The sequence below is a fragment of the Panulirus ornatus genome, chromosome 64 (assembly GCF_036320965.1).
Source record: "Panulirus ornatus isolate Po-2019 chromosome 64, ASM3632096v1, whole genome shotgun sequence".
Classification (NCBI taxonomy): Eukaryota; Metazoa; Arthropoda; class Malacostraca; order Decapoda; family Palinuridae; genus Panulirus; species Panulirus ornatus.
In genome coordinates, this window is record NC_092287.1 from 26,587,612 (window position 1) to 26,614,746 (window position 27,135).

The 27,135-nt window shown below is 42.0% G+C and overlaps 1 protein-coding gene across 1 annotated transcript in view; it reads left to right on the forward strand.

Moving 5' to 3' along the window:
• LOC139746234 (putative neural-cadherin 2) overlaps positions 1-27,135 on the forward strand; it is an 82,515-nt gene that overhangs the window by 46,814 nt on the left and 8,566 nt on the right. Inside the window, exons 8-23 of the mRNA XM_071657224.1 lie at positions 5,610-5,843; positions 6,635-6,810; positions 7,639-7,785; positions 8,762-8,938; positions 10,146-10,545; positions 12,347-12,549; positions 13,868-14,031; positions 14,492-14,657; positions 15,244-15,525; positions 17,052-17,210; positions 19,070-19,218; positions 20,027-20,372; positions 20,713-20,958; positions 21,230-21,577; positions 21,732-22,071; positions 25,191-25,380. Of these exons, the coding sequence (XP_071513325.1) occupies positions 5,610-5,843; positions 6,635-6,810; positions 7,639-7,785; positions 8,762-8,938; positions 10,146-10,545; positions 12,347-12,549; positions 13,868-14,031; positions 14,492-14,657; positions 15,244-15,525; positions 17,052-17,210; positions 19,070-19,218; positions 20,027-20,372; positions 20,713-20,958; positions 21,230-21,577; positions 21,732-22,071; positions 25,191-25,380 (3,727 nt within the window). The remainder of the gene's footprint in view (positions 1-5,609; positions 5,844-6,634; positions 6,811-7,638; positions 7,786-8,761; positions 8,939-10,145; positions 10,546-12,346; positions 12,550-13,867; positions 14,032-14,491; positions 14,658-15,243; positions 15,526-17,051; positions 17,211-19,069; positions 19,219-20,026; positions 20,373-20,712; positions 20,959-21,229; positions 21,578-21,731; positions 22,072-25,190; positions 25,381-27,135) is intronic.

Genomic DNA, 27,135 nt, shown 5'->3' on the forward strand with positions numbered 1-27,135 from the left:
GAGTACACAACATGGCCCCTCTGCTGCTCCTCCTCTGTGAGTTAGACTATATACTTAAGCGTGCATAGATACAAACAGTATAGATACTTACACCTGACACGGCTACTTTTTCACATCTAAAGTGACTATGACACTAACTTTCTTAACTAATTCCCAAGTGGCACAGGAAAGTTATCCGATGGGTAAGATGTGGCGGCCACAGACCGTGTACGTACGTTAGCCTCATCCTAGTGTCGACCGTTATCGGGTAACGGAGCGGAGGCAGATTCTGCATCGGATCTAATCCGAAAACGCGATAATTCCAATTTCCAATAATAATCATCATCGTGGTATTGCCACAGAGGCGACATGTATCTCAAAGACGAAAGAAAGTGACTGATAGACAGACACACGAATGTGAGAAATAATTATGCATAACAATGCGACTGTGATCTTGTTTCACTCGTTCTCTCTCTCGCGCGCGCGCCACACAACACGTAACCCGTCACTTCGCAACATAACTGGTGTGATGAAGAGCTCTTTACTTTCGGGGATGACGGCTGTGGAACTCTGCTTGTGTCTGTGAGAAGATCAGGGCAGTGCAGTAAAGGAACCGATGCCAGCTCGATATTTACGATTATGGCGATAAAAAAAAATGTAATAAAGTCAAAGGTTTGGCCCGGGATATGTCCAAGGCTGTGGTTGCCAACTGGAGGCTGCAGCGATGTATAGTGATGACTATCTACTGCATAGCCCATGGCTGCTCCTGGCTCACCGTCTGGCTCATGGCTCACTGTCTGGCTCATGACTGTTCTGGCTCAGTCTAGCTCATGGCTGTTCTGGCTCACTGTCTGGCCTGGCTCACTGTCTCAGTCATGTCTTTCCGGCACACAGTCTCTGATGCTTAGCTTACAGCTACGTTCCTAGCGTACTACGAAGCTTTACTGTGTTCAGCAACATACTTCGTCTGTCAGAGCTGGTGATCCGAGTGAACTCAGTTCAGAGGTCCAAAGGCTTTGCTGAAAGGTCCTAGTTCAAAAGTCTCAAGGCCTAGTTCGAAGGTCCCAAGGCTTATCTCAGAGGTTCTAAGGCTCAGTTCGTATAGTCCCAAGCCCTAACCTACCCTCCAATATCAACTTTCCAGTGGTGTTAGTGTAGTGTCACGTGATGGGAACCAAAGATCCCAACATCCCCCCCCCCCACCCCCCGGTCGCTTCGTACAGCCAGGACGCCAGTTTTATGAAGTCCAAAGTTTTGATGAATTGGCTTCGTTCACGTCACGTTAGTTCTTATCCCTGGCCGGTAACAATATTTATCACCTCACCGCCCTAGAGCTAGACCTCTCTCTCTCTCTCTCTCTCTCTCTCTCTCTCTCTCTCTCTCTCTCTCTCTCTCTCTCTCTCTCTCTCTCTCAGCGCTACGACCTCCCTGTACTCTAAACAAAATCTCGTCGTCGTTGGCATCTACAGATAAATGCCTTCATTTGTTTATTAACGAGGGAGGTTCCAGCCACGGTCAAACGTGCACCTCAAGGTCGGTCCTTTATTGACATGTAGAAAGGATTATGAAAGGGAAAAAGAAGAGACAAGGGAAAGTAATTATGAATTTTAAGAGGAAGTGAGAACCCTGTCTTGTAAAAGACACGAGAGGCTAGAGAGTTCCAGAGCTTCGAGGTGCAGGGAAAGAAATAGATATCAAAACGGCCCACCCTTGAGTTGCGCACGGCCACACAATAATCATATGGCATGGCAGTAAGCCGAGTCTTATCCTCCCCTCCCTCCAGCATGCATCCCCTGAGCCTCAGCCCGGAGTCACGTCACTGATGCTATCTCCCTCTCCTCCACACCACCTCGTCTCCACCTCTCGCCCCGCACCATCCCTCTCTCGTACTTCCCATCAACATCACCAGTGATGGAGGCCCGCCAGCCAGCCACCCACCCAGGCAGTAAAAGGCGATCATCCATCACCCATTCTTTCAAGTCCCTGGCTTGATTCCCTTATCTGCAGGGTACTCCAGCGAGGGAGACAGTGCCACACACTCATGACAGCCTCCCATGAAGCAGATGGTTACCCAGTCACCAGTCCATCCTCCGTTTTCTTAACTGAAGTTCCAGGACACTTTCCAGACGAGCGCCAGTAAGCGTATGTCTTTGAGGCTGGGGCATGCGGCTGGCCTGGAAGCTACGTAGCTAGGATCATCACTACCACCCATACCTTCACTACAACCTCGACACCACCGTTCTTTTGACATAAACATTACGGGTAAGGTTAAAGGTTTTACACACACACACACACACACACACACACACACACACGCACACAACACACACACCACACACACACAACACCCGTCAGAGGAGATGTAACACTCATTCCAACGATAATGAGGACATCTTTCACACCGGGTCATTAAGCCCTTCTTACGTAGCCAGCTTTCACCAGCAGGTGCCCTGTGTGTGTGTGTGTGTGTGTGTGTGTGTGTGTGTGTGTGTGTTCACAACCCCACTGCTGACGCTCACCACAACCCTCATCATCATCACCCCGAATACCCCCTTACATACACACAGCAACTGTCATGGTACCCCCTTACATACACATAGCAGCTGTCATGGTACCCCCTTACATACACATAGCAGCTGTCATGGTACCCCCTTACATACACACAGCAACTGTCATGGTACCCCCTTACATACACATAGCAGCTGTCATGGTACCCCCTTACATACACATAGCAGCTGTCATGGTACCCCCTTACATACACATAGCAGCTGTCATGGTACCCCCTTACATACACATAGCAGCTGTCATGGTACCCCCTTACATACACACAGCAGCTGTCATGGTACCACCCTGACGTACACACAGCAGCTGTCATATTACATCGCTCACAGTGCCAGAAAAGTTTGACAACAAATAATCTTATGCATGACCGTTCCATTAAGCAAATTAAATCTACGTTTAGCAGAGGAATACAGAAAAAAAAAAAATAAGAAAATCATCGTCTGTGTCCATGACTGTACCACGTCATGGACGAGTGACGTCGGCCCCTGACCCCCCCATCCTAAATGTGGACACACATGACGCCCCCTTATCCCACACGCCTCATTGGGTTAAAACTTTTGTATATATAATTGATCGTCCTGCACTACCATCACATTTCGTTCGTTTTTATCGGCGAAATCTTTCTATTTCTGAGTGTGAAGGTGTAGCACTATAAGCAGTGATGCTAGACGTGGTAAATGTGTTATATTTCACAGCTTCACTGCTGATCTCCAGCACTGTTGAACACCAGATGGGTGTGTGTAGGGTGAGTGGGTCTGGAGGTAGGGGAAGACGCACGTGCGTGCGACATCCGTGTTTTCCTCCACTTCTCCCTCACGCATGCACGAGCGTGGTGCCCTTACGCACTCGCGTGCGGAACAGGCAAGACCCGACAGTGTTTGCGTTTATAACAACCCCATAAATACGGGGGAAGGGGTTGGTTGCTATCGACTGTGAACTGGGGCAAGGGTAGGTTGCTGTCGACCGTGAACTAACCCTAGAGACCCCAGAACCGTCTCCCACGCCCCGTACAGACGGGGGGAGATTCATGCCTGGGGGTGGGGGTACTAGCTCCCCACAACCCAGGGGGAAGGGGTTGGTTCAAACGCCACGCTTATGTTATCTCGATATCTTGATATCTATATAAGGCAAATTGTATCAGGGTTGAGCACATAATCCACGTATATATATATATATATATATATATATATATATATATATATATATATATATATATATATTATTCGATGGCTGTAACGCTATAAATCAGAAGACCTTCCGTGTTGGCGGAGGGAGATAATACAGCCTCGTTAGGTGTGACACAGAGGGTTTGATTCCTTCTACAGAGGATCCGATTCCCCAGAGTAACCGGAACCTGAGGCAGTCCTGATCCTCCGTCGTCCGTATGCAAATCGTCACCTCTCCATTAAGGATATTCACGACTCACTTCCCATCGGAGATCAGAAGCCTCCATATTTACGACACCTCTCTTTTCCCTGGCCAAACATACGACTCAAAGTTAAAAATACAAAAAAGTTTTTTTCAGAATTTGTTTCATAAGAAAATCTTTATTCAAAACGACGATGGAAATAGGATGGAATTCTTGAGATGGGTGATGTTTCCAAGTCTTTCCCAGTCGAGATCATTTTGATAAATGTTCCATGTATCATATACATCAATATTCATGAATTTTTTCGACGGTTATCGAGAATATTCCTTCTTGCAACCACGATCTACAGAAGCACAGTCGTACCACTGATCGAGGAGGGCGGGGAGTGTGTCTGTCTCCATCCCCACCTGGGCTGCTGTACCTCTCATTCTGTGATCAATTAATCACTCATTGATCATCGGCTCAGGCGGTCCGGCTTCCAGTAATCTCTGATCCATTGTGCTCCGTCTGACGCTGCTGCTGCTGCCTCTTAAGCTAGACGGTACGATCCCTGAGCACGACGGTACGATCCTTGAGCAAGACGGTACGATCCTTGAGCACGTCGGTACGATCCCTGAGTATGACGGTGCGACCCTTGAGCACGACGGTACGATCCCTTAGTATGACGGTGCAACCCTTGAGCACGACGGTACGATCCTTGAGCACGACGGTGCAACCCTTAAGCACGACGGTGCAACCCTTGAGCACGACGGTACGATCCTTGAGCACGACGGTGCAACCCCTTGAGCATGACGGTACGATCCTTGAGTACAACGGTACGACCCTTGAGCACGATCGTGCGACCCTCGGATATGATGGCCTGGCCCTTGATTGGCTGTGGAAGAAGACCAATAATCGCCTCGACATTTTACGCTTGACAAAGGACACTCGTAACGCATGACAAAGTACGCTTATTAAGCAATACAAAGGACACTCGTAACGCACGACAAAGGACGTTACGCACGAAAAAAGGATGCTCATGTCCACGTCACGTAAGGTTAATTCAAGGACCCCATTACATACATTATTGTCAGTATATCAAAGAAAATCATCTTTCAATGTTTTATCATTGATGAACGTTTAAAATAATAAGACGACGTGTTGTGTTTGGTAATAATCATTAGGTCTGAGATATTCTTTTTTTGAAGAGATTTTAGATTACTGACGAGGAAAGGTAAGAAAGGAGCTGAGGCAGGTCAGCTTTGGAATATTTTCGAGCGTTGCCATGAATATAATCTAGTTTCCCGGGACTTCGAAAGGAAACGCTGACAACTAGTTAAGGAGCCTTACGTTACTCATCCTACGGTTCGAAGAAGTTAAGAATTTCTCTACAGGTAAAAATTTCCAACTGGGAATTTTACGAATTAATTGTAATATATTTCTTTCTCCCTGTTGCTGTTTGGTAAGTATCCGAGTATTACCGTCTGTATGAATATTCAAATATTCGTGTCGTAACCTGTATAATATTCAAAAATTCGTGTAAAAAATCCTGTATAAATTTCAAATTATCACTTAGTTACACTTGTATATCCAAGCCCGGCGAGTGCTACCCTCCTAACCCGCCTCAACCCCAGAGATAACCCCTCACCCTACGCTAGTCCTAACCCCCCCAAGCATTGCCCTATCCCAGTACTAACCCTATGCCCCGCCCCTCCACCAGACCAGTCGGCGGGCGTGGTGTGGGCGTGGGACGCGGACGACCAGCAGGAGGGCACCAACGCCCACCTCACCTACTCCATCGAGAAGAACGTGGTGGAGGACCACTCCGGCCAGGCCATCTTCACCGTCCACCCCGAGACCGGCCTCGTCCGCACTGCCGTCTGCTGCCTCGACCGCGAGACCACGCCCGAGTACCACATCCAGGTGGTGGCCACGGACGGCGGCGGCCTCAAGGGTGAGGGGACCAGCTGGCCAGGGGTCATAGTGAGGCCTATCAGCTGGCAAGGTCATAGTGGGGCCTGCCAGCCGGCCAGAGGGTCATAGTGAGGTCTGGCAGTTGGCCAAGGGTCATAGTGGGGCCTGACAGCTGGCCAGGGGTCATAGTGAGGCCTAACAGCTGGCCAAGGGTCATAGTAAGGCCTGACAGCTGGTCACATCCTTATGTTTGTGTTTGCTGAAATGAACATGTGTGTACATCGTGTAAATGCTGATCTTGCAATCTTCTCTGTCTTTTTTATAAACTGTTGTACTGTTACACATCTTCTGGTGTGTGTGTGTGTGTGTGTGTGTGTGTGTGTGTGCGCCTACTGTCCGTTCTTGTTTCATTGTTAACATGTGTATGTATGTTTTGGCCCTTAAACGCCATTCTTAAGAACGCATCTCTCATCAAATGACCAATCACTCATTTAATGACGTAAGTTATTACGCTATTCAATGACCTCCCTCCAGCTGTGTGTCCAACATTAGCTCAACATTACTCTCAATTCAGCCCAGCCAATGTGTACGTGTCCTGCCCCCGGCCACGGACGGAGGTCCCGAGAACCCCCTCTGTACTTCATCTCCGAGTGAACGGACCTACGTCCGTATCTACGTACGCGGTCATCACTCCCGTCCTTGACAGACTTATGGGCGTGATATACGTACGGTCTGGACCACTACTGTTATAGGAGAGGCCGTCCGTATTTCCTCTCCCCCACCCCCCTTCCTCCTCCCCGGGTCACTGAATACTAACGTCCGTGCGTACAGGTACAGGGACCGTGGTGGTACGGCTCACGGACGTGAACGACAATTCGCCACGGCTGACCCGTGACCTGTGGCAGGTCGGGGTGGACGAGACCTGGGGCCTGGGACCCCCTGGGAACGACACGCTCCTCCAGGTCACCACCGATGACCAGGACACCTCTAACTACTTCTTCTACCGGGTTAGTCTACTTTACCGGGTCAGTCTACTTTACCGGGATCAGTCTACTTACCGGGTCAGTCTACTTTACCGGGTCACTTTACTTTACCGGGATCAGTCTACTTTACCGGGTCAGTCTACTTACTGGGTCAGTCTACAGACACACCAGCACCAGAATACGTGTCGTCGATTCCTGCTTCCCTACACATGTGTGCTGGGTGCAAGGGACTACATACAGGTCGTCAGGTACCAAACACAAAGGTGTTGATGGGTACTAGGTACCAGATATAGGTATGTAGGGGGTACCAGTGACCAGGGACAAACTACAAGTTGGTGAATGTTTCTGGTGCCTAGTATTATTAACAACGTGTCATACACATGCATGTGGCGTGTCAGAGGTGTAATAAATGATAGGTCATGTGTCATGTGCTGTCAAGTCTATTCTGAGTGTCATGTGTCATGTAAAGATATAGACTGAATACCGGGTGTCATGTAGGTATATGATGCCAGGTGTCATGTGCGGGTGGGCCAGGAGTGTCACGTGTCAAATGCTGTCAGGTGTTTTACCACAGCTGTACTATGTGTTGCGTGTCGTGTTCAAGCTTACAGTCAAGGGCAGGTGTAAAATACAGGTGTGTATGGAGTATCACGTGATCTTGGCAGATGCGTATATATGTCAGAACCCAGGTGTGTGTGTGTGTGTGTGTGTGTGTGTGTGTGTGTGTGTGTGACAGGTGTCATAATGGAAGTTCGTAATGACGACCAAGTGTTATTTAACCTGACACGCCACAGGAGCAGGTGTTACCAGCTGGAGGCAGCGAGTGACCCCTCCCTGTTTGGTGTGTTGCAGGTGGTGGAGGGGAGCGGCTGGGGTTGGCAGCACTTCGGGATGCGCACGCATGGCAGGGTGGGTCAGCTCTTCGCCCGCATGACACTAGACCACGAGGACCCAGCCCACCGCAGGGGCTTCCACTTTATGATCCAGGTCACCGACAAGGTCAGTCCCTACGCAGTAACCAGCCTGGTTACGCGAAAACTTTCGCATAATGTGGATATATACGCAGGTAAAACAAACAGACCCCCTCCTACACAGCTTAAAATTTCATACCTATCTAAAATGTGAATTTAACTTAATGAAACGGTCATGCATGATATTACATTTTCTTTAACCGTTTAAACTTTGTCCGATTTTTTTTTTTTTTGCATCACTTTTCATTTGAGCAATCTGAAGTTCAGCGGCTTCAAGGTTTCCCTTATGTTGTAGCCTCATTAATCATCTCATCATTATAGGATCATCAGCAAACATACTCGGCCATGACATTGGCCCTTCACGGAAGTTGTTTACATACACCAAGGATAGCAATGGCCCTAAACTCTAGCCTTTGTGAACGCACACTTGCGCCTCGTTACTAACTGTGTGTGTGTGTGTGTGTGTGTGTGTGTGTGTGTTATCAATTCTAGTATGTCTGGGGATATATAAAATCTATATATCAATCTGGTGATTTCTGACTTCTCGTCTCGAGGTTGAAAACTAATTACTGCATTACTGCACCTGCCTGGTCCAGCATAATCAATCAGCTACGATAATTACCCCGAGGCTTTACACCAGACATCAAAGTGTTGCTTGAGTGAGCTTAGCTCTGTCCCGGGCGACGCGTCGACCCCGAGGATCTCTCTCTCTCTAGAGGACACTGGCAATCTGGCAGGGATCCACTGGCCAAGGGGCAGGGATCCACTGGCAACACTGGCAGGGATCTAGGAACAGTTTGATAGTATCAAAAAATAAAGGAAATTTTCTTCTGTGTAACTCGCATGTATTACTGTGGTAATCAGAAATAGATCCGACTGTTTTTGTAGCAAGAGCGGCGGATTTATCGTGGACACCTGCAAATCAAATGCTCTCTGTAGTGTTTTATGCAATTTTTTTTTTTTCAAGGATTTTGCTCCCCTCAGCCTCCCTTCCCACCTCCCAGGGGCGCGGCGGGTGGAGCGACGCGCGGCACACGGACACCGCCTGGGTGGAGGTGCAGCTGCAGGATGTGAACGACAACCCGCCTCAGTTCCTGCGGCCCTTCGCCCACGTCACCGTCAGGGAAGACGCCGCCCCCGGCACCCTCCTAGCCCGCCTCCCAGCTACAGACCCGGACATGGTGAGCGACGTCTAATGGCGGCTTTCACTGTGGTACTCTGATGGCCTAACTCTGGTCGTGTTCTGTTCTGATAGTGTTGCACCGCACGGAATCTATTCCAACCCTCGACGTGGCTTTCGGCCTACAACGCAACCTAGGTGTTCATCCTCCCCTCGGGTCTGTCCCATAAATGGAGACCTGGCTTAGGATAGTGTGTGTGTGTGTGTGTGTGTGTGTGTGTGTACATATATACACAGGATAATAGAAAGAATGTTCAAGAGACAGGGCCCGACAAGCGTAAAATTCCCTCCCAGCACGGTACAAACAGGTAATCAAACATACACTCGACATTGTAACGAATGGATCACCAGGTAGGCATAAAGGAGATACCCCTTCAGTGGATGGATTATCAAAGTGGAATGGAACAAAGGACAGAGAAGCATTCATGAAACGGGTTGGAGGTCAATTCCACTGGAGTGACTTACCCCAAGGTATGAATCCTACCTGAATAAATATGTTTGTATATTATTACCTTCACTAGGGCTTCTGCAGTGTTCAGAGAGCTGCTCTAACATAAGGAGCAGTTCTAGGTCTGTGATTTGACAATGTGGAGCCTAAAGTGCTCTGACTGCCCAGGTCTCCCAGTCCAATCTCAAACTTTCACCCTATTTCTGTATACTACATTGTTGTTCTCTTTCCCCTTCAACAGATAATACCTTAGGTTTTCGCTTCCATAGGCATAATACTTGAATGCCTTCACCAGTAGCTAGAAAAGCCACTGTATCACATGGTTACTGTGTGTCCATTAGCACTTTCAGGAGGGACTGTTATAATGTTTGCTTCTTCCCCTACAAGTCATAAGTTTAGGAACTCTCTAGCTTACTGTGGCTTCCATAACACTGACATGAAAAAAGGCAAATTTTCCACATTCTCCAAATTTCTTACGTTATATTTCTTTAATCTGTACTTGTGTCATTCGAAGCCTGACCGTAATGAGAACTTTTGTCTCTGAATGGAGCCTATGGCATAAAAAAAAGATCACCGCAATAATTAGGTAGTAAACATCAGAAACAAATGAATCAATGCATATACTGCCAGCACCAGGAAGTTCTCAAGTCTATATGACAGAAATATGAAGTTAATGAGTCTTACAAATGTGAAGCCCTTCTTTCCTTTACCCAATATGCACAGATAAACACATCAGTTAACCTGCGTGTATCTAATGCAGATGAACCAACAGCAAGTACACTACTATGTGGAGGGTGGGTGGGGCTCCCTAAGTGTAGACGAGAGTGGGGAGGTGAGGCTTTGGCGCGCCCTGGACCGTGAGGCTCCTGGTGGGGAGGTAAGCACAGCCTGGGTAGTGGCGGTGGACGAGGGTCACCCCTCCCTCTCGTCCACTGCCACCCTCACCATCACCGTGACAGACGTCAACGACTGCCCCCCGCGGCTTCTGCCTCCCACCCTCCTACACGTGGCCGAGGGCGCTCCTGCCTCCCTCCTGGGCCTCCTCACAGCTACTGATGATGACGTGTGGGCACTGGCCCATGGGCCGCCCTTCAACTTCACCCTCGCACCCTCCAACCCTGACCACGTCCTGAACACCCTCTCAATAAAATTTGACCCCAGTGAGTATCTTTAGTTTCTTTTTAGTTAATTTCTGCAGCTCTGCCATCCAGAGTACTGTATCATGGGTATCACTGGATAACATCAGGTTGTTTAACCCATGGTGGACCAAAGGCACTTAAAATAGTATTTTTTCTTCTGACAGTTACATACGTTGTCATGCTCTCTAATCTACATAACATGCTAATTGCTGTTCGTTTTCTACAAATGTCATGATAAACAAAATGAACTTTGAAATTTTCTCATTAACAAGACAAGTAGCTTGCACTCTGAAATTTAGGTAACTCTTGAAGAGGACCAACCAGAAATCAATTGATGTCACACTTGACATTCAAAAAAGGCAGTGATCCACAACCTGGAAATTATCATCCAATTGGCTCCATGTCTGTAATGTAAAACTTATGGAAACCATCATTTGAGGTCAAAATTGTAAACCACTTAGAGGGCCATCACTCAATAAACAATTCTTATCCTGGTTTTGATGAAATTGGTCATGTCTAATAAATCTGATTCATTTCTTTTATGATATAATCAAAAGATGATGAAATAAAGAAGTTGATGTTCTCTATCTAAATTTTCAAAAAGCACTCAAAAAAGTTCCACATTAATAGTTACTACCAAAAGTTAATTCACATGTAAATGAAGATGAACTTTGATGTTTTGGAAACTGGCTGACTGGCTGTAAAGAAAGGGGAGTGATTAGTGGTTAAGCCTCAGAATGGTTAGTCAAAGCAAGTGGTGTGCCACAGGGATCAGTTTTGGGACTATCTCTTTTTCTAATATACAGTAAATACATGATACTGATAATGGGCTGCATGGTAAGATATCGAAATTCACAGATGATAATAAGCTAGGCAATAAATATATAACTGGAATTGAACAAACATGTACGGCTTCATACTGACATAGACAAACTGATGGAGTGGACTTGAATGCGGGAAACGAATCTTTATACCGAAAAGTGCAAAATTTTACATATCAATAGTAATAACGAGAAGACAGTATGAACTCTTCTCAGCAACAAAAGGTATGTGAGGAAATCATTGAGTATACTAATCTCTGGTTACTTAAAGCCAAATAAGCATTACAAAGAAGCAGTAAAAATGGATAGAAAAAATTTTGCATACATAAAAATGGCCATTGAATTTAAGAGAAATCATTCTCACTCCATACAACTCATTGGTGTATTCTCACCTTGAAAATTATGTTTAGTTTTGATCAATGCAACTGAAAAGGCACAGACAGAAAAGACAGTGTACGGTGCTGAGCTACCAAGATGATTCCCATTAAGACCACTTAAACAACTTGGATACAATTAGCTTGGAAAACAAAAGATTTAGAGGTATTCTAATACAGGTTTCCAAAATCACCAAAGGCTTTGATAATATTGATCAAAAAAGCTACTTTGGCTTGATTGACCTGATTTGACTCATAGAAATGGACTTGTGAACAAACGTTTTACCTGAAATGAGGTAAGGTACTCTTTCTTCAACAGGATTATTAACACATGGAATGAGTTAATAATTAGAATGTTGGAAATCAGAAACATAGATATATTCAAGAATGCACTAGACATATACTTGGCTTCAAGACCATGACTGACATTATCTGTGCTTTCTTAGTTAACATGAGAAGCTTGCAGATTCTTCTTTTTGAAACATCTGTATGCCTTTCTCCTCTTTCCTCACTAATCTGTGACTTTCTGACATCTTCCAATAATGCAAACAGCCTTGAATAGACCCAGTGATCTGTTATTGTGTGAATTATTTTGTATTCCTTTGTATTGGGATATATGTGGATCAGATCTAGACAGCAGACGTGGCGGGGCAGAGGTGTGGACTGTAGGGCCCATGGATAGGGAGGAGCACCGTCAGCTGATGGCTGAGGTGGTGGTGGCAGATGCTGGTGGATTGGCTGCCACACAACCTGTCACTATCGTTATTGATGACATCAATGACAACCCCATGAAACCAGCTACCAAGACTATCTACCTCTGGAAGACTCAGGTTAGTTATTAATCATTCACTACAGATACCTTACTCCTCCTAGGTACATTTTGTACATCTAGTATGTTATGCCAGTTCACAAATGGCTGAAATGAATTACATAATATTTTTTGGAAAAAAACTACCACCAGTATGAAGACAGTACTGAGAATCTCTAAATCTATAGCGAACTGTGACCGAGTCTTCTTAAATATTTTGTGATACTGAAGAACCATGTACCTTCTGTTAAAGAGAAATGAACTAAGAACTATAATCTGTTTACTTGAAAGCGATAAGATCAGGCCAGGATAGGGAAGCTGACTGGATTGGAAACTTAGAAAACTTAACCTAAACTTACCTAAGAACATATACTGAAAAACTGCATCCAATTCCTACTCTGTTAAGATGTTTATACCCCAGTAAGTACCTATCTGAACTGTATGAGGATGGAACTCTACACCCTCTTGGACTTTTTCTCCTATGATACAACAGTTTAAACTTCTGCTTGCTGCTCACATTCACAATTCCATCACAGAGGAGCATTTTTACATCTTTTCTGTCAACTTTCTTGCTTAATTTCATGGCCTTTGGTTGTTTATTATTTCTTCTATTAAAGAACTGATCCCTGCACTTATGAAACTTGTTCAGAAACTTAGGGGCTGTAATTATGACAACTCTTACTCATCTTTCTTCTACAATGGGTAGATTTAAGGCCTCTAATCTTTCCCTGTAACTCAGCTCTCTGATTCTGGCACCATGTATGTTTCCTTCCTCTGGTCCTTCTGTATGACTTTGTGCTTTAGATGTCATGAACATACTTGTTAAGCATACTGTAATTTTGTCGTTATGTAGGATGTGTGTGTGTGAAATTACCAATCTGTACACTATGGAGAAGAAATTTTGCATTCACAGAGATGCATAACTCAAACATTCTGTACTATTATATACCTTCAAAACATTCTAATGCTTTCAGCAATAAACATGTTCAATTCACTTGCCACTCTCTTACTAAAGAAGAATTCTTTCACATCTCCTGTAACTCGTCTTTTGCTTGGTTTCTTGAACTGTCTTGTGTGTATATATGTGCTGATTATATACTGAAACCAGAGCATCCATACCCATTGTTTTGCTTACCCTGGCTAATGTGTATAAACTGTTCTTAGGAACATAGTAAAAAATGAGTGGATTAACTGTCATAAATCATTCCTGTCCCCATTGATGCACCTAGGACTAGATTTTTCATCTTTACCTTACATAATAGACTGGAAATGGTGCCAGATGATTTAGAAAATTACAGGTATATTTGAGTCACTAATTAGTTGTGTGATGACTTGGACAGGGTAGGGTCGTAGATGCTGCCATTGGTAGAGTGTATGTGGAGGACCCAGATGACTGGGATTTACAAGACAAAACATTCATGTGGTCAGGACCTCCCCATCCGCTCTTCACCCTTCAACCTAACACTGGTGATATATTTGCCTCAACGTTAATCAGAGAGGGGAGGTAAGACTGCTGCAATACTTAACATTTACCTAGTAGAAACTACAAGTATATCTACATGTGATGGTTAATACTGAATTAAGGAACAGAGTAATAATGAAACAGTTACACATATGTTAAGGATTTGCTGAAACCTAGGTCTTCAACCACAGTATTTGCAAAACTAATACAAGATCAGTGGTATTAGTAAGATTTAGAAGCCTTGTTGTATTGGATGCAAGATACCATTAACCCAACAGCCTTCTTGTAACATCACTTGCTTCATACATAAGCAGATAGCATTATCAGCAGCAACAATGTGGTTGATGATTAATGGGGTGTCAGCATTAGCTGAACTGCACTACCAGTACACTAGTGAGGTCAGTGATAGATATTCTGTCTATTACCCAATTATTTCCTTGTTATTCTGATAAGGTTGAGATGTGATGTACAATGTACATTTTTTCTGATGGGGTCATACTAGGTATGACCTGCACTTCAGAGTGTCTGACAGAGTGTGGGATCAGTATGTGGAAGCCAAAGTGACAGTAAATGTGAAGTACCTGTCACCTGAAGCCTTGGCCCATGCCATCCCTCTCACCTTAACTCCAACTACACCAGCAGCACTCGCCAGTGGATGGACACCTGCGGTAATGCTGCTGTCCGAACTGTTTTGATATCGGTGGTGGGTAGTAAATATAATTTACTTTTTTATATGTTTATGTACACACCTCAGGCAGTTGATATCAATATTGGGTAGGTGACATCTGCAAACCCACCACCTCTTTTGTGCTGTTTATATTGGTGCAAATCAATGGTTATATATTCTTTATATTTATCTGTAAACCTTCACTTCCACATATATTTATGAAAATTTGATACCGCAGAAAGGACAACTTTCTTCCAATTGAATCATGAAGAACTGTACAGTAAAGAAGAGTGATCCTTTAAAATTGTTTTTGTGGATGTTTATCATTACCAGCAAAGTTCATGTCAAACTTACAACCTGTAGATGCACTGTACTTTACTGCAAAATACCTTTTATGGTATCTTTGTTCCTTGTCAGTCCCAAGGTATTATATATGTCACATTGATCTAGTTAAGAGCTGCAGACCTTAATATAACTAACTTTACAAAGTAGTCAGTTGGACACAAAAGCTCCATTTTTCTGTATCCAATGTGTCACTTTTGCACTCTGCACAGTACCCTTGTACACTAGTGTAGAATATCTTGTAGCATGGTGGTGGCGGCCTGGGCACCCTGACAGAGGCTGTGATGCAGGTCTTAGGGAGGCCAGCTGAAGCTGTGGAGATCATCAGTGTGTATGGCCTCCCTACCCCCAACACCACCTCTGTCCCCACCTTCTCCAGGACCTCCTCGACTGACTCCATCCTTGCTGCCAAAGCTTCACCAGCTGCACCATCTCTCGCATGTGTGTGGCTGAGTGTGAAGCAAATGGGAGGGGGTTTCATGGACCCAGTCAGATTGTATGGCCTGCTAGCAATCCACTTGCACCATGTGAGTACTAGACAAGATTGTCACCAAGTCCTTACTGGATCCTTATTTCTGAATGTCAGACATCGTGCTCTTGTTGTTGAGCTCATTTACACCATTTGTCCTGACACATACACAGGTCTAAGGTAAAATATTTTTCCTCTGATATCTGTAGAATTTCTTCAACCATACATAAAAACAAAACTAAATTAACCTCCTCTTATCAGGCTCCCAATTTTATAGGATGGCACATCTTAGGAAGAGTTAGCTGGGTCTGTAGTCATATCTCAACAGAGAAACGAGTTGTATCAACTGGGAACATGACCCTCTTCAAAACATTTTCACTGTTAGGGCTGTACCTGGATATCACGGGTAGCTCTCCCAACACTCAGCAGAAAACAAGAAAAAAATCTTGCCTTATTGTTTTTTGTTTGTTCTTTACAGAGACATCTTGCAAGTAACTAGTATTTATCTACCTTTGTACTGAATTGGAAAACTTTTGAAACTCATTATTTGTGTAATGGTAATGCAATGATCCCACTCAAAACCATGTCACAAATAGATTCATCTTTGGTTGAGCAACTGCAACCTATGTAAGGGGGTTATGTTACCGACCAATATTTTTTTGTTTGACAAATATGGAATATACATGAAACAGTTTAAGAAAACTTGCCATTATTTCATCTCATTCAATACAGATGATGTTTAATGAAAACTTATAAAAAATGTGATGATGATAACTTAAGGTGGTGCTGGAATGGGATAGAGTGGGATTAACATGGGAAGAGGGAGGGATGCTGGGGTTGTCTATGTCACCCTACAAATCATCTGCTCAACAACTGTTGCCAGGTCAAAGGTAATACAAACTTTACATAGCCTTTCAGAGCCCCGAGGATTTTTTTTGACTAAAATGCAGGAAAGGGTTTAAACAAAATCTACCTCTGTACTTCCAGACAAAACAGTAAGCACTCTATGGCTGCGTTTAACCCTGGAGCTGTCTTTATTTCTCATATACAGAAACGTTTTATTGATATCCATATCAGGCAACATTCAAAACACACCTGATCTTGTAGGGTATCTTTGCCTCAAACCACATCTGATACTGGTCATCTTAATGCATAATTACAATGAGGAAGATGAGCAATGCCATGTGTTTTTCAAATGTGGAATTAAGATAATGATAAAGAGGAGAATATGGATAGCCATAACAAGTACATAAGGGAAGTTTAAAAAATGAAGTAAAGTGGGAATAAATGATAATTAGCAATATATGAAAAAGTTTGGATTTTGAAAATAAGAGAGATATCCAAGTGTGCTGCACTGTCATTGTAGCAAAGAGACGAACCGTTAGAAAAAAAATTTTGTTTTTTCTTTCGCATTAGTGCTTCCTTGGCTAATCTGTGCAAAGTGAGTGAGTGCATAGAATAACTTTCAAAAAGTCACACTTGGTCAAACTTATGAGAATGTTTTATTTATTCATCATTACATATGTTGGATGAAAAATGCACATCGAATTCTTCTTTATAATTTACTTCTGTACATATCCTCAGCTTGAGAAGATGATGAAATTGCGGGTTGCACTTGAGGATGTACATACCTTGAAGGGGGAAGCTGAGGAATTGGTAGCTGTCTCCTCTGAACCAGACAATGCATTCCCACACAACCCTTCATCAGTTGCATCCCTGGCTTCTGTAGCACTCCCACTGCAGGTATATGTTCCTCTTAGTCTTTTCTACAGTTAGATTATCTGTGTGGCCTTCTTGACACACTAACCCTCTCAATGGCTTTCTCTTCATACATGGTTTTTACATTACCTCTCTAGAGATGCTCCTCTTCAAAGCCATTTGTAGAGAGATACTTTTTAGACTTCCCTACACTGGCAGGGACTCTAACTGGTTCTCTTTATAGGACAGCAATCTCCACGACCTTAAAACCATGGTGGTACTCACTATAGCCACCTTTTCAGGAAGGTACTTTCCAAAAGTGTGTTGTTAAATCAATGCTCTTTATAGCTACATCACCAGGTTAGGCTTCATCATAGCTGTTTAACAGATATTTACCTTCTTTGTTCCCCATCTGCAAATGAACAATCTCCATGCACTCCAATGTATATGGATACTATCCCTAGCTACTGATGGTTAGTAATTTCCTTGTCTCTTGACATAATCTAGGGGGATACTTTCCAAAGATACTGCTACTTAATACTACTCTCTCTTCCCTTCTCTACAGATACATATTTCTTGGCTTCCTTTGCATACAGGTGCTCATAGTACCTAATTTTACATATTAGCTCTATCCTTCCCCATTGTATAACTAAGTGCTCTCCTTGATTTCCTTTGCATGTAGTTAGTGCTCTGGTCTACCATCAAGCATATAGGTACGTGTTCTTGATTATCTTTGTATGTGTTTAGTGCTCTGGTGTACCATCAAGCATAAACACCTCTTGGCATAATCATCTGGTTGACACTCAACTTATACCCTTCAACTGGCTGGGAAGCTAACTAGTTTCATCCCAAGGCAAGTTCTCTCCGAGACCTAGAAACATCCTAATACTCTTCTTACCTTTCTTTTCACGGTAATTAACCGTAATTCTGAAGAGATATACTTTATTCTTAAAATTCTTTTATTATTAAAATTCTGGTATTAGATAGATGGTTCCTTGGGGTAACCATATTAGGTGACCCTGTTATAATCAGGTTTTACGCATGAAGAATAGTACATCTACATCTATATATATATATATATATATATATATATATATATATATAGTACATCTATATATATTTCTTAAAATTATATATGACAGTAGGGGTATTGTTAAGGTATTCCTCTTCACTATGTTGAAAACATGAGATTCTTTAAGTGGACCTGTCTTATCAAACTTCTGCTTACATCATTTACAGCATCACTTTTAACTTCCTTAAGATGTGCCCTGGCACTCACAAACGCAATTTTCTTCTTTCTTTGCCAGCTTTTTGTTCTCAAATGGTATGAGCATAGGAGAATAAGCTCTTTATCAGTAACAACTGCTCTCTAATTCAACAAATTGGAAAAATTTTTCTAAAACTTTCAAGAGAAAATGATAATACATATGTTTGAGCTTAAAAATATTCAGCTTTTGTAGAAAAGCATCATTCTCATGCTCTTTTTCATCAATTTTTTTTCTTTACCATAAAAAACATTTGTGAGTTAGGTTTCAGGAAATATAACTAGCCTTTTTTATGTGGATACTTTGAGAAAAATGATTCACTTTAGAGCTGCATTTTCCAAGAACTCAACTCTAACATGGGGACCCGCTGTGTTGTTCATCTTGTCTATTTTTGCATAGGAACTCACAGCTTCTTTCCAAGGTTATCATATTTATGAGAGTTATTTGCTCATCACACGTAAAGAATCATTAGTAAGCATGGAATCTTATTGTAATACTATGTGCTAAACACCTGTTGACATCATATAAAGTAGCAATATCTGTATGGTATTAGGAAAATGTCTTCACACTCAGTTCACTATAGCCCTGTATTGCCACATCATGGATATACACTACTGAACCCTCTTATTTATTTTGCAGGTGGTTGACACCAACTTAACTTCTTTGGTGACCCCACGTTTAACACGAGCCCACAGCTGCAACACTCATAAGCACTATGGGGATGAGGTGTGCACAGCCACCTCATGTCTCAATGGTGGTCGCTGCCTTGGGATGGACGCTGGCAACAGGTGAAAGACGAACAGAATTTTCCTTTGTCAAAAAAATGTTTTAAACATAATTCTCCTCAGTATGGTGTATGCTATGATGACCACAGCATAATCATCAGCATCAAAGGACACTAAGTTATATCATGCAAAGTTTTTGTGAAATCTGCTGTACTGCACTTTTCACAGCTCAATTCATTGTTTTTAGGAACATTATTTAGAAATAAACTTTGAGCTTGTGAATTAAGCAAGCCTTTATATTGTAATGTACCTTATATTCTCCACAAAATAAATTCCACATGTAGCCTACTGCTGCATGTAAAAGGTGAAGGGTCTTTTCCTGTGTACTTTTGATAATAAAATGCAGAATATAAAAATGGACAATGAGCTAAAATAATCAAAACAAACATGAGGTGCACATAAAGCTTCACTATGCCATAGTACTGTCCTAATATCATATTGTAACACTCCTGTGCATAGATTAGATGACACATTATGTCATCCAAAATACTTGTGCTGGTGCACACTGAATATGACCAAATCTTTAAAAACTTTATACAACAATTCTGTTCTAGGGCCCAAGGGCACATTTTGAGGTTTGAAATGTATGCCAACCTTTCACAGAGAAACTGTTACATGAGACAGACTCAGAATTTTGTTTCTCAATACACTTTTGTCTGCTTTGTTTATTTCTGTTTATCATCAGAGAGCTCTTTTTTTTATCTGAATATTTCAGTTCTTGAGTATGCTAAAGGAGAGAATGCCCTCAATTAGGATATATTTATTTGTAAGTTTAATAGTAATGCTGATTCATTTTGTTTGTTTTCTTTAGGTGTGTGTGTCCAGAAGGGTCTTGGGGACATAAGTGTAAGGTTCTCACCCGCACCTTCACAGGGTCTGGCTGGGCATGGGTTCAGCCAATACCACCATGTATCCCAACCACCCTTTCCATACGCATCCTCTCTCACCGTCCACAAGCACTACTGCTCTATTCAGGACCTCTGTCATCCACATCCTCTCATCCACATAACCCATCCACTCCCATGATAGCACTGCAGCTTGTGAATGGGCAACCACAGGCAGTGCTAGAAGGTGCAAGAGGAGCAGTGAAGGTTCAAGTAAATGTCACACTGAGCACCAGCACTTGGCACACCCTTCACCTGCATCTTGATGCCCAGGTATCTTACTCACATTAGTGTTACTGTATGTTTTAACTGAAATAATAATTTGGAAATTTTATATTCTAGATGGCAGAACAAAAGTTTAACAGCTTTGGTTTCACAAGAGGAAGGAGAAATTTGTTAGTGTCAATCAGATGTTCTGCCAATCTAGTGTTACTGTATGTTTTAACTGTAATAATATAATTTGGAAATTTTATATTCTTGATGGCAGAACAAAGGTTTAACAGCTTTGGTTTCACAAGAGGAAGGAGAAATTTGTTAGTGTCAATCAGATGTTCTGCCAATCTAGTCAAGGAGGAGGAAGCATTGTTTATGTATTATTATATATTTTCTGCAGGGTGTGACACTAATGGTGGACCTCTGTGGGCATGGCTGGACAGCCGACACAACTAATGATGCTCATTGCATTGCAAGGGCCCAATGGGTAGATACTGAGGTTTCAAAAAGTTGGGGTGGTAGTGTGCCTCTACAACTGGGTGGCCTTGCCCAACCATATCCACTGCCTGGGGATTTTGGGTGGTCAGCCACTTTAGTGCACCAAGCTTTAGATGGCTGCCTCTCTCATCTCACAGTTAATGGAGAGGTAGCGTTCTTGTGAATATCATCTACATCTTGGCTCATGTCATTTACCAACTAATCTTGGGCTTGTACCTCAAAAATATTGTCATCAATGGCTCCATTTGCAATAATTTAGTCATGTTTTTTATGAGCCTTGAATTTTTCATGTCTCTTAACACAAAATGTTCATCTCAGAATTGGATGTTTTTAATTTTGGAAAATCTTGCCTTAATTCTATGTAGCAATTTATATTCTTTGTCGCAAATCTGGTGAACAAGTTCATATTTCATTCTCAGCTGATTGACCTGGGTGAATCAGCATACAGCAGTAAGAGTGTGAGTGGCTGTAGACCCCAAGAGATTGCCTGTAGGGAAAGGCAGACTTCCTGTGGTCTGCGAGGCCACTGTGTTAATGGTCTGAAAAACCCTAGATGTGAATGTCAGCCAGGGTGGTCAGGGCCTAAGTGCACCATACCTACTGTACCAGTTGCTTTTGGCCAGGCATCATACACAAAGGTTGCACTGTCATTTACACCAGACCCATTTGATGTAACACTGCAGCTGCGCATTAGAACGAGGGGGAACCATAATGGTCTTCTGATGCAACTGGCATCCAACCAACAATCTCATGCTTTAAAGTTACAGGTAAGTTCTCTTTAGTTACCTTTAGTATGTAGTTTCCAAGAGCTCTACAGTGCTAGCTGATGGTAATGCTTAAACTATATATTATCAAATATGCATCATGAGATATACTTCTTTAATTTCCTCTACAATAATCTCTCTCTTGTGCTTGTAACAGTTACGTGGTGGTGTGGCATGTGCATCAGTTTATGGAGTGGAGTTGGCAGTGCAGGAAGTGTGTTTAGAGAGCTTCCCTCTGGGTGATGGGTTGTGGCACACCATACAAGTAGGTCGTCATGGACATAACTTAATCATCTCAGTGGATGATGGTGATGGGTGGCGGCAGAACAACACACTGGCATCTCTCTTCACCACACTTGGGCTTAGAGGCATGCAAGCTGTTACTGCTGTGCCCCCCATGCCTATTAATGTCGATAAACAGGATGGAACAACTCTGGGTGGTGTCCCCGAGTTCAAGGGCCTTAGCCTAATTACAGTTTATGAAGACCTCCAAGAGAGTGAGTGACAGTACACAGCCCAGCAACAGTAAATGAGTGATTTCCTTACATTTCCCAGAATTGTCCAATATAAGTTTTAGTAATCATCTGTATCTACAGAATAGGGAGCGAACTCTAAACTTGTGGTGTCCATCCTCTACCCTTCCTTCACTACCATATAACTTTTGGAAACTGTCTTCGATCAGTTTCTTTTCTTAGCCTCTTCCATTTAACCACAATTCTGATAATATAAAAGTCTTTTTTTCTAAAGGGCTTCCTTCTATGTTTCTTACTATTATGTTTCTTTCTTTGCTTTTCCAAAAGTTCACCTTTGGCATGGTTTGATTATGAAATATGAAGGATGTAATATAGTTTTCCCTTATTTGTTCCAACTATATGAACAAAAAATTCATAGCCTCTAAGCCATCCTTGTAACTCATATCTTATTTCAGGCACCATCTTTGTTGCCCTTCATTGGATCTTCTGTATCAGATTTCTATATTTCTATAAGAGCAGGTACCAATTCTAAGATTGATGATCTAATTCTAGTTTATTATGAATAGTAAGTAGTTTATTGAACTCATGTAATCTTTAAATTTGCCAGCAGATGATTTTTTTCTTAACATTTCCTAAATGGGTGTTCTGGCAATAGGTTTGGTGCTATGTTGACCCCAAAGTTCCTATCTCTCATGGATTTGTGTAGTTTGTTTCCTGCCAGATTAAAGTCATATCAAGGCCTTTCAATCTCCCCTCTTTTCATTATTTTGCATTGAACTTCACCCACTTTTCATTATTTTGGATTGAACTTCACTCACCAAGTATCTGATGAACTTAAGACCTTGTCCAAGTCCTTTTTTGAGTTGATATAATCATGGTCATTCCTTATTTCTCTAATGATTCTGCATAATCTGTGAACATATTCAAGTATGAATCCACTCCTCAAGGTAATTCATTAACATAGACCACGAATAACAGTAGCCGTAATACTAAGCCTTGTGATAAAACACATACAAAAGGCACCTCTTCCATGCCTCCTACAATTCCTTCCATCAAAGTAATTTTCAACCCAGTGTAGTCCTCCCTTGAGCCTTCCTAAAAAGCAAGTTTCTTTACCAATTTCATATGCAGGAGTAGTCCAAGAACACACAGTCGACTCATCCATCTCTTTATATAAAGCAGAGCTCACTCTCATATAGGTCTTAAAGATCTGTTATGCATGACCTCTTTCCTTTGAACCCATTTCTTCTTCTTAACCTAGGTAGTTTTCCCTTTCCAAGTAATCATTCATTTCCTTTCTCATCAAATTTTCTAACATTCTTCAGACTTCATTGCAGTTTTCTGATCTTTTCTTTGAAATACATTTACTCTTCCACTCTCTTGGTACTTTACCCCCATCAAATTACACGATGAATTATATTTCAGGCAGTCTGTCAGTGTTTCTGCACAATCCTAAAGTACACATGAAGGGATTTCATCAGATCCATGTATTACATGGATCAGAATCTTTAAACGACCTACTTAATTATTTACCAACAATTTCAGTTCATCTCTTGTCTCCATCCCATCTCATTCTTGTTTCATTTATAGAACTAACCATACTATGAGTACATTTTATAACCCATTCAGTTCCTTGCTTATTGTTTCAACACCAGTGGTCAGTCCTTTCCTCTAAATTACAAAGTCTGATGAACTCTTTTAAAGTGAGTTTACTCCTAATAGATTTCCAAAAGTTTTCAATTTTCATATGCCTCATCTACATCTTTCATGGTGTCTCCATTCTCTCTTATTGTACTACACAGTACTTATTCTTTGCTCTATTATTTTTCTCTCAAATGGTGGTTGGGTATTGAGCTCCCTTTATCTTTTCCCATTACAGCTCAGCGATCTAGCTTTTTGATGTCTTTTCTTAATATGTCTCCTTCCTGACCCTCTCATTACTTTGTCAGTGGTATTTGTGAACTAACCCTCTCATTATAGATTTTACAGGGCCTTCTTAAAATTGTTCTGTAATCTAGCTGAGAAATTCCATTTTCCAGTCTGTTTCCATAAAAACAGTTTCTCCTTGCATTGTTTCCATAGCTATCTCTCTTTGGTATAGTTTCCTCTATCTTTAAGTATATAAGATAAGGTGATATTCCTATTACTGTTTAAGAATTCAACATTTTCATGTTCAAAAAAGGAAGCATACAGTACTGTGTATGCATACATTCAATAAACTGATCTTATATGTTATTTCAGAGCAGCAAGAATTTGATAATGGAAAATTTGATTATGATAGTGAAGATTCTAGATAAAAGTGGAGCATGTTATAAGTGTAGGAATGAACAAATCAGTTCAAGATAACAGTTATGGTCAGTAAGACAGGAATTTTGTGCGTAACTTTGTCAGGCATTTTCAGAGTTTAGACACTGAAATGAGTTCATGGATGGAAGTGTGTGTTTAAATGATGAGTTGAGAAAAGGAGGAAGAAAGGTAAAGTCAAAGATACATGTAAAGTACACGGTGATTAGTGTCTCTATCAGGGGAAAAGATTGAGGCCATAAACTTTTGTGAATGGCAATGAAAGTATGGTTGTTAATATACATACAACCAATGTGGCTATAATTAAGATGTGGAGTATATTACGATACACTATATTGATGGATTACAACAGTGCTTACAAAGGATGGTGGAATGGAGAATGTGTAATCTGCATTAAGACTTATGGAAAGAATGTAATGAAAGTGAGGAAACTCATAAAATGTACCACAGAATGTAAATACTTGAGACTAAGTTGGTAAGAGGTGAATGCAGAGCTAAGATGTTAAGTTAGTTACATAAGAGGTAGTTGAAGCAAAATATCGAGTTTTGAGATGTATGCATATATGGCATAAATTTTAATAAGGTGAATGGACATGATCAGGGGAAACCACAGAAAGGTCTGTGAGGCTTGGTTGTGGATAGCAAGCTCTGATTTCAGTGCATTATAATACATGAAAGAGGGTGGACTGAGCGAATGAGGGAAATGTAAGACAGTGAATATAGAAGAAGAGTGGATGGAATGTTATGAAAAAGGAATAACCAAAATTGTATTTGTTTGCATTATAAGCTGTATTTGGTTAATCCATCATATATGTTTTTTCATGAGCAAATCTGAACAGGTTGCGTTGATGATGTGCGTGTGTCAGGTCACTCCCTACCACTACCACCTTCTCTAAATGGCACCATATGGGGGCAAGTAACCATCCAACAAAACCTAGAACAAGGTTGTAATGCCCCAAATATGTGCAACACCACCAACTGCTTGCCGCCTCTTTCCTGCCATGATTCATGGAGGCTTGCTACCTGCAGGTGAGAATTCAGTCTCCCAGAGAACAGAAAGAATTTAGAAAAATCATGGGATAAGGCAGGGAAGATGGTTAACATGAGATTCAGAAAATCTAACTAAATAGATTGTAATCATTTGCAGGGCTTATTTTTTCAATGACAGCTAAGATAAAGAAAACTGAATGCCCTTATCATGGCTTTCTTATACACACCATACACAAACATATATATACATAGAATTCTTTTTTCTTTTCCTTATCCTTAAGGTAGGGGGAGAAAGAATTCTACCTCTGGATATCCCGCATGTTGTAGAAAGTAACTAAAAGAGGCAGGAGCATGAGGCTGGAAGCCCTTCCCTTTTTGTATTTCAATTTCTAAAAGAGGAAACTGCTTACACTCATTCTCTTGCTGTCATGAGTAATGCACCAAAAAAACAGCTCCCTAGCTACAACCAGGCCCCACAGCCCTTTCCATGGTTTACCCCAAATGCTTCACATGCCCTGGTTTAGCCCACCAACAGCATGTCAACCCCATTACATCAAATTCTTCCAATTCACTATCCCATGCACACCATTCACCCACTTGCATGTTCAAGCTATAATCACTCAAAATCATTTCCACTTCATCCTTCCATCTCCAATTCGGTCTCCCTACCTCCTTGTTCCTTCCACTTCTGACACATTTATACTCATTGTTAACCTTTCCTCACCCTTTCTCTCCACACTTTCCAACCATTTCAGCACACTCTCTTTAGCTCTCTCAAGCACACTCTTTTTACCATCATAATCTCTCTTACCCTTTCATTACTCACTCAATCAAACCACCTCACACCACATATTGTCCTCAAATATTTCATTTCAGCACATCCACCCTCTTCTGCACTGGCCTTATCTATAGCCCATGCCTAGCATCCATATAGTATTATTAGGACTATTGTTCTTTCAAACAACCATTTTTTCATGCCCCCCAAGATAATGTTCTCTCCACACATTCTTCAGCATTTCCAGGACCTTCACCCCGTCCCCAACCCTATGCCATGTCCACTCCCACTCCATTTAACTTCCTTCAGTTTTTTCCATTCAAACTCACACCCCAACCAACCTATCCCTTAACCCTGCTAAACCTAATAACCTTGCATTGATTTACATTTACTCAACATTCTCCTTTCACACAGTATTCCAAATTCAGTTACCAACTTCTGCAGTTTCTTACTTGAATCTGCTATACAAAATGATGTTTAAACTGCAAAAGGACCACATTTAGTCAAAAGGAAAAAAAAGGTGAGAAAGAAGTGACAAGAGACTGAAAATGACACCTGAAACCTTATCAGAGAAGTAGTGAATCACAGGAATTGGAAAAATTTAAAAGTGAAATATAGTGAAAAACTGTAAAGTTGATTTTAAGGTGTAGCAGTCTGGCTAATCAATTTTTTTTACTTTTCTCTAAAAAGATAGCGAGACGTCAGCTGAAAACACGGTTTGATTGAAAATCCAAGACTGATCAGAATAACTAATCCTTTCATTGCATTTTGTCTTTAATAATATTCAGCATTAATGTTTGAATGAACCTGGGCATAAAAAGTGGTCAGGGCAAACCACAGAACAGTGTGTTTGTTTTGTTTGTGGATGGTTGAATCTGGTTTCACTGCTCTGTACATGTCAGTGAGAGTGAAGGATGTGAGCAAATGAGGCCACTGTGTGCCTGTTCCTGGTGTTCCCTCACTAAGGTGGAAAGAGGTGAGTATGAAAATGTTTGAATGAAGGCAGGGGTGTATTGGCT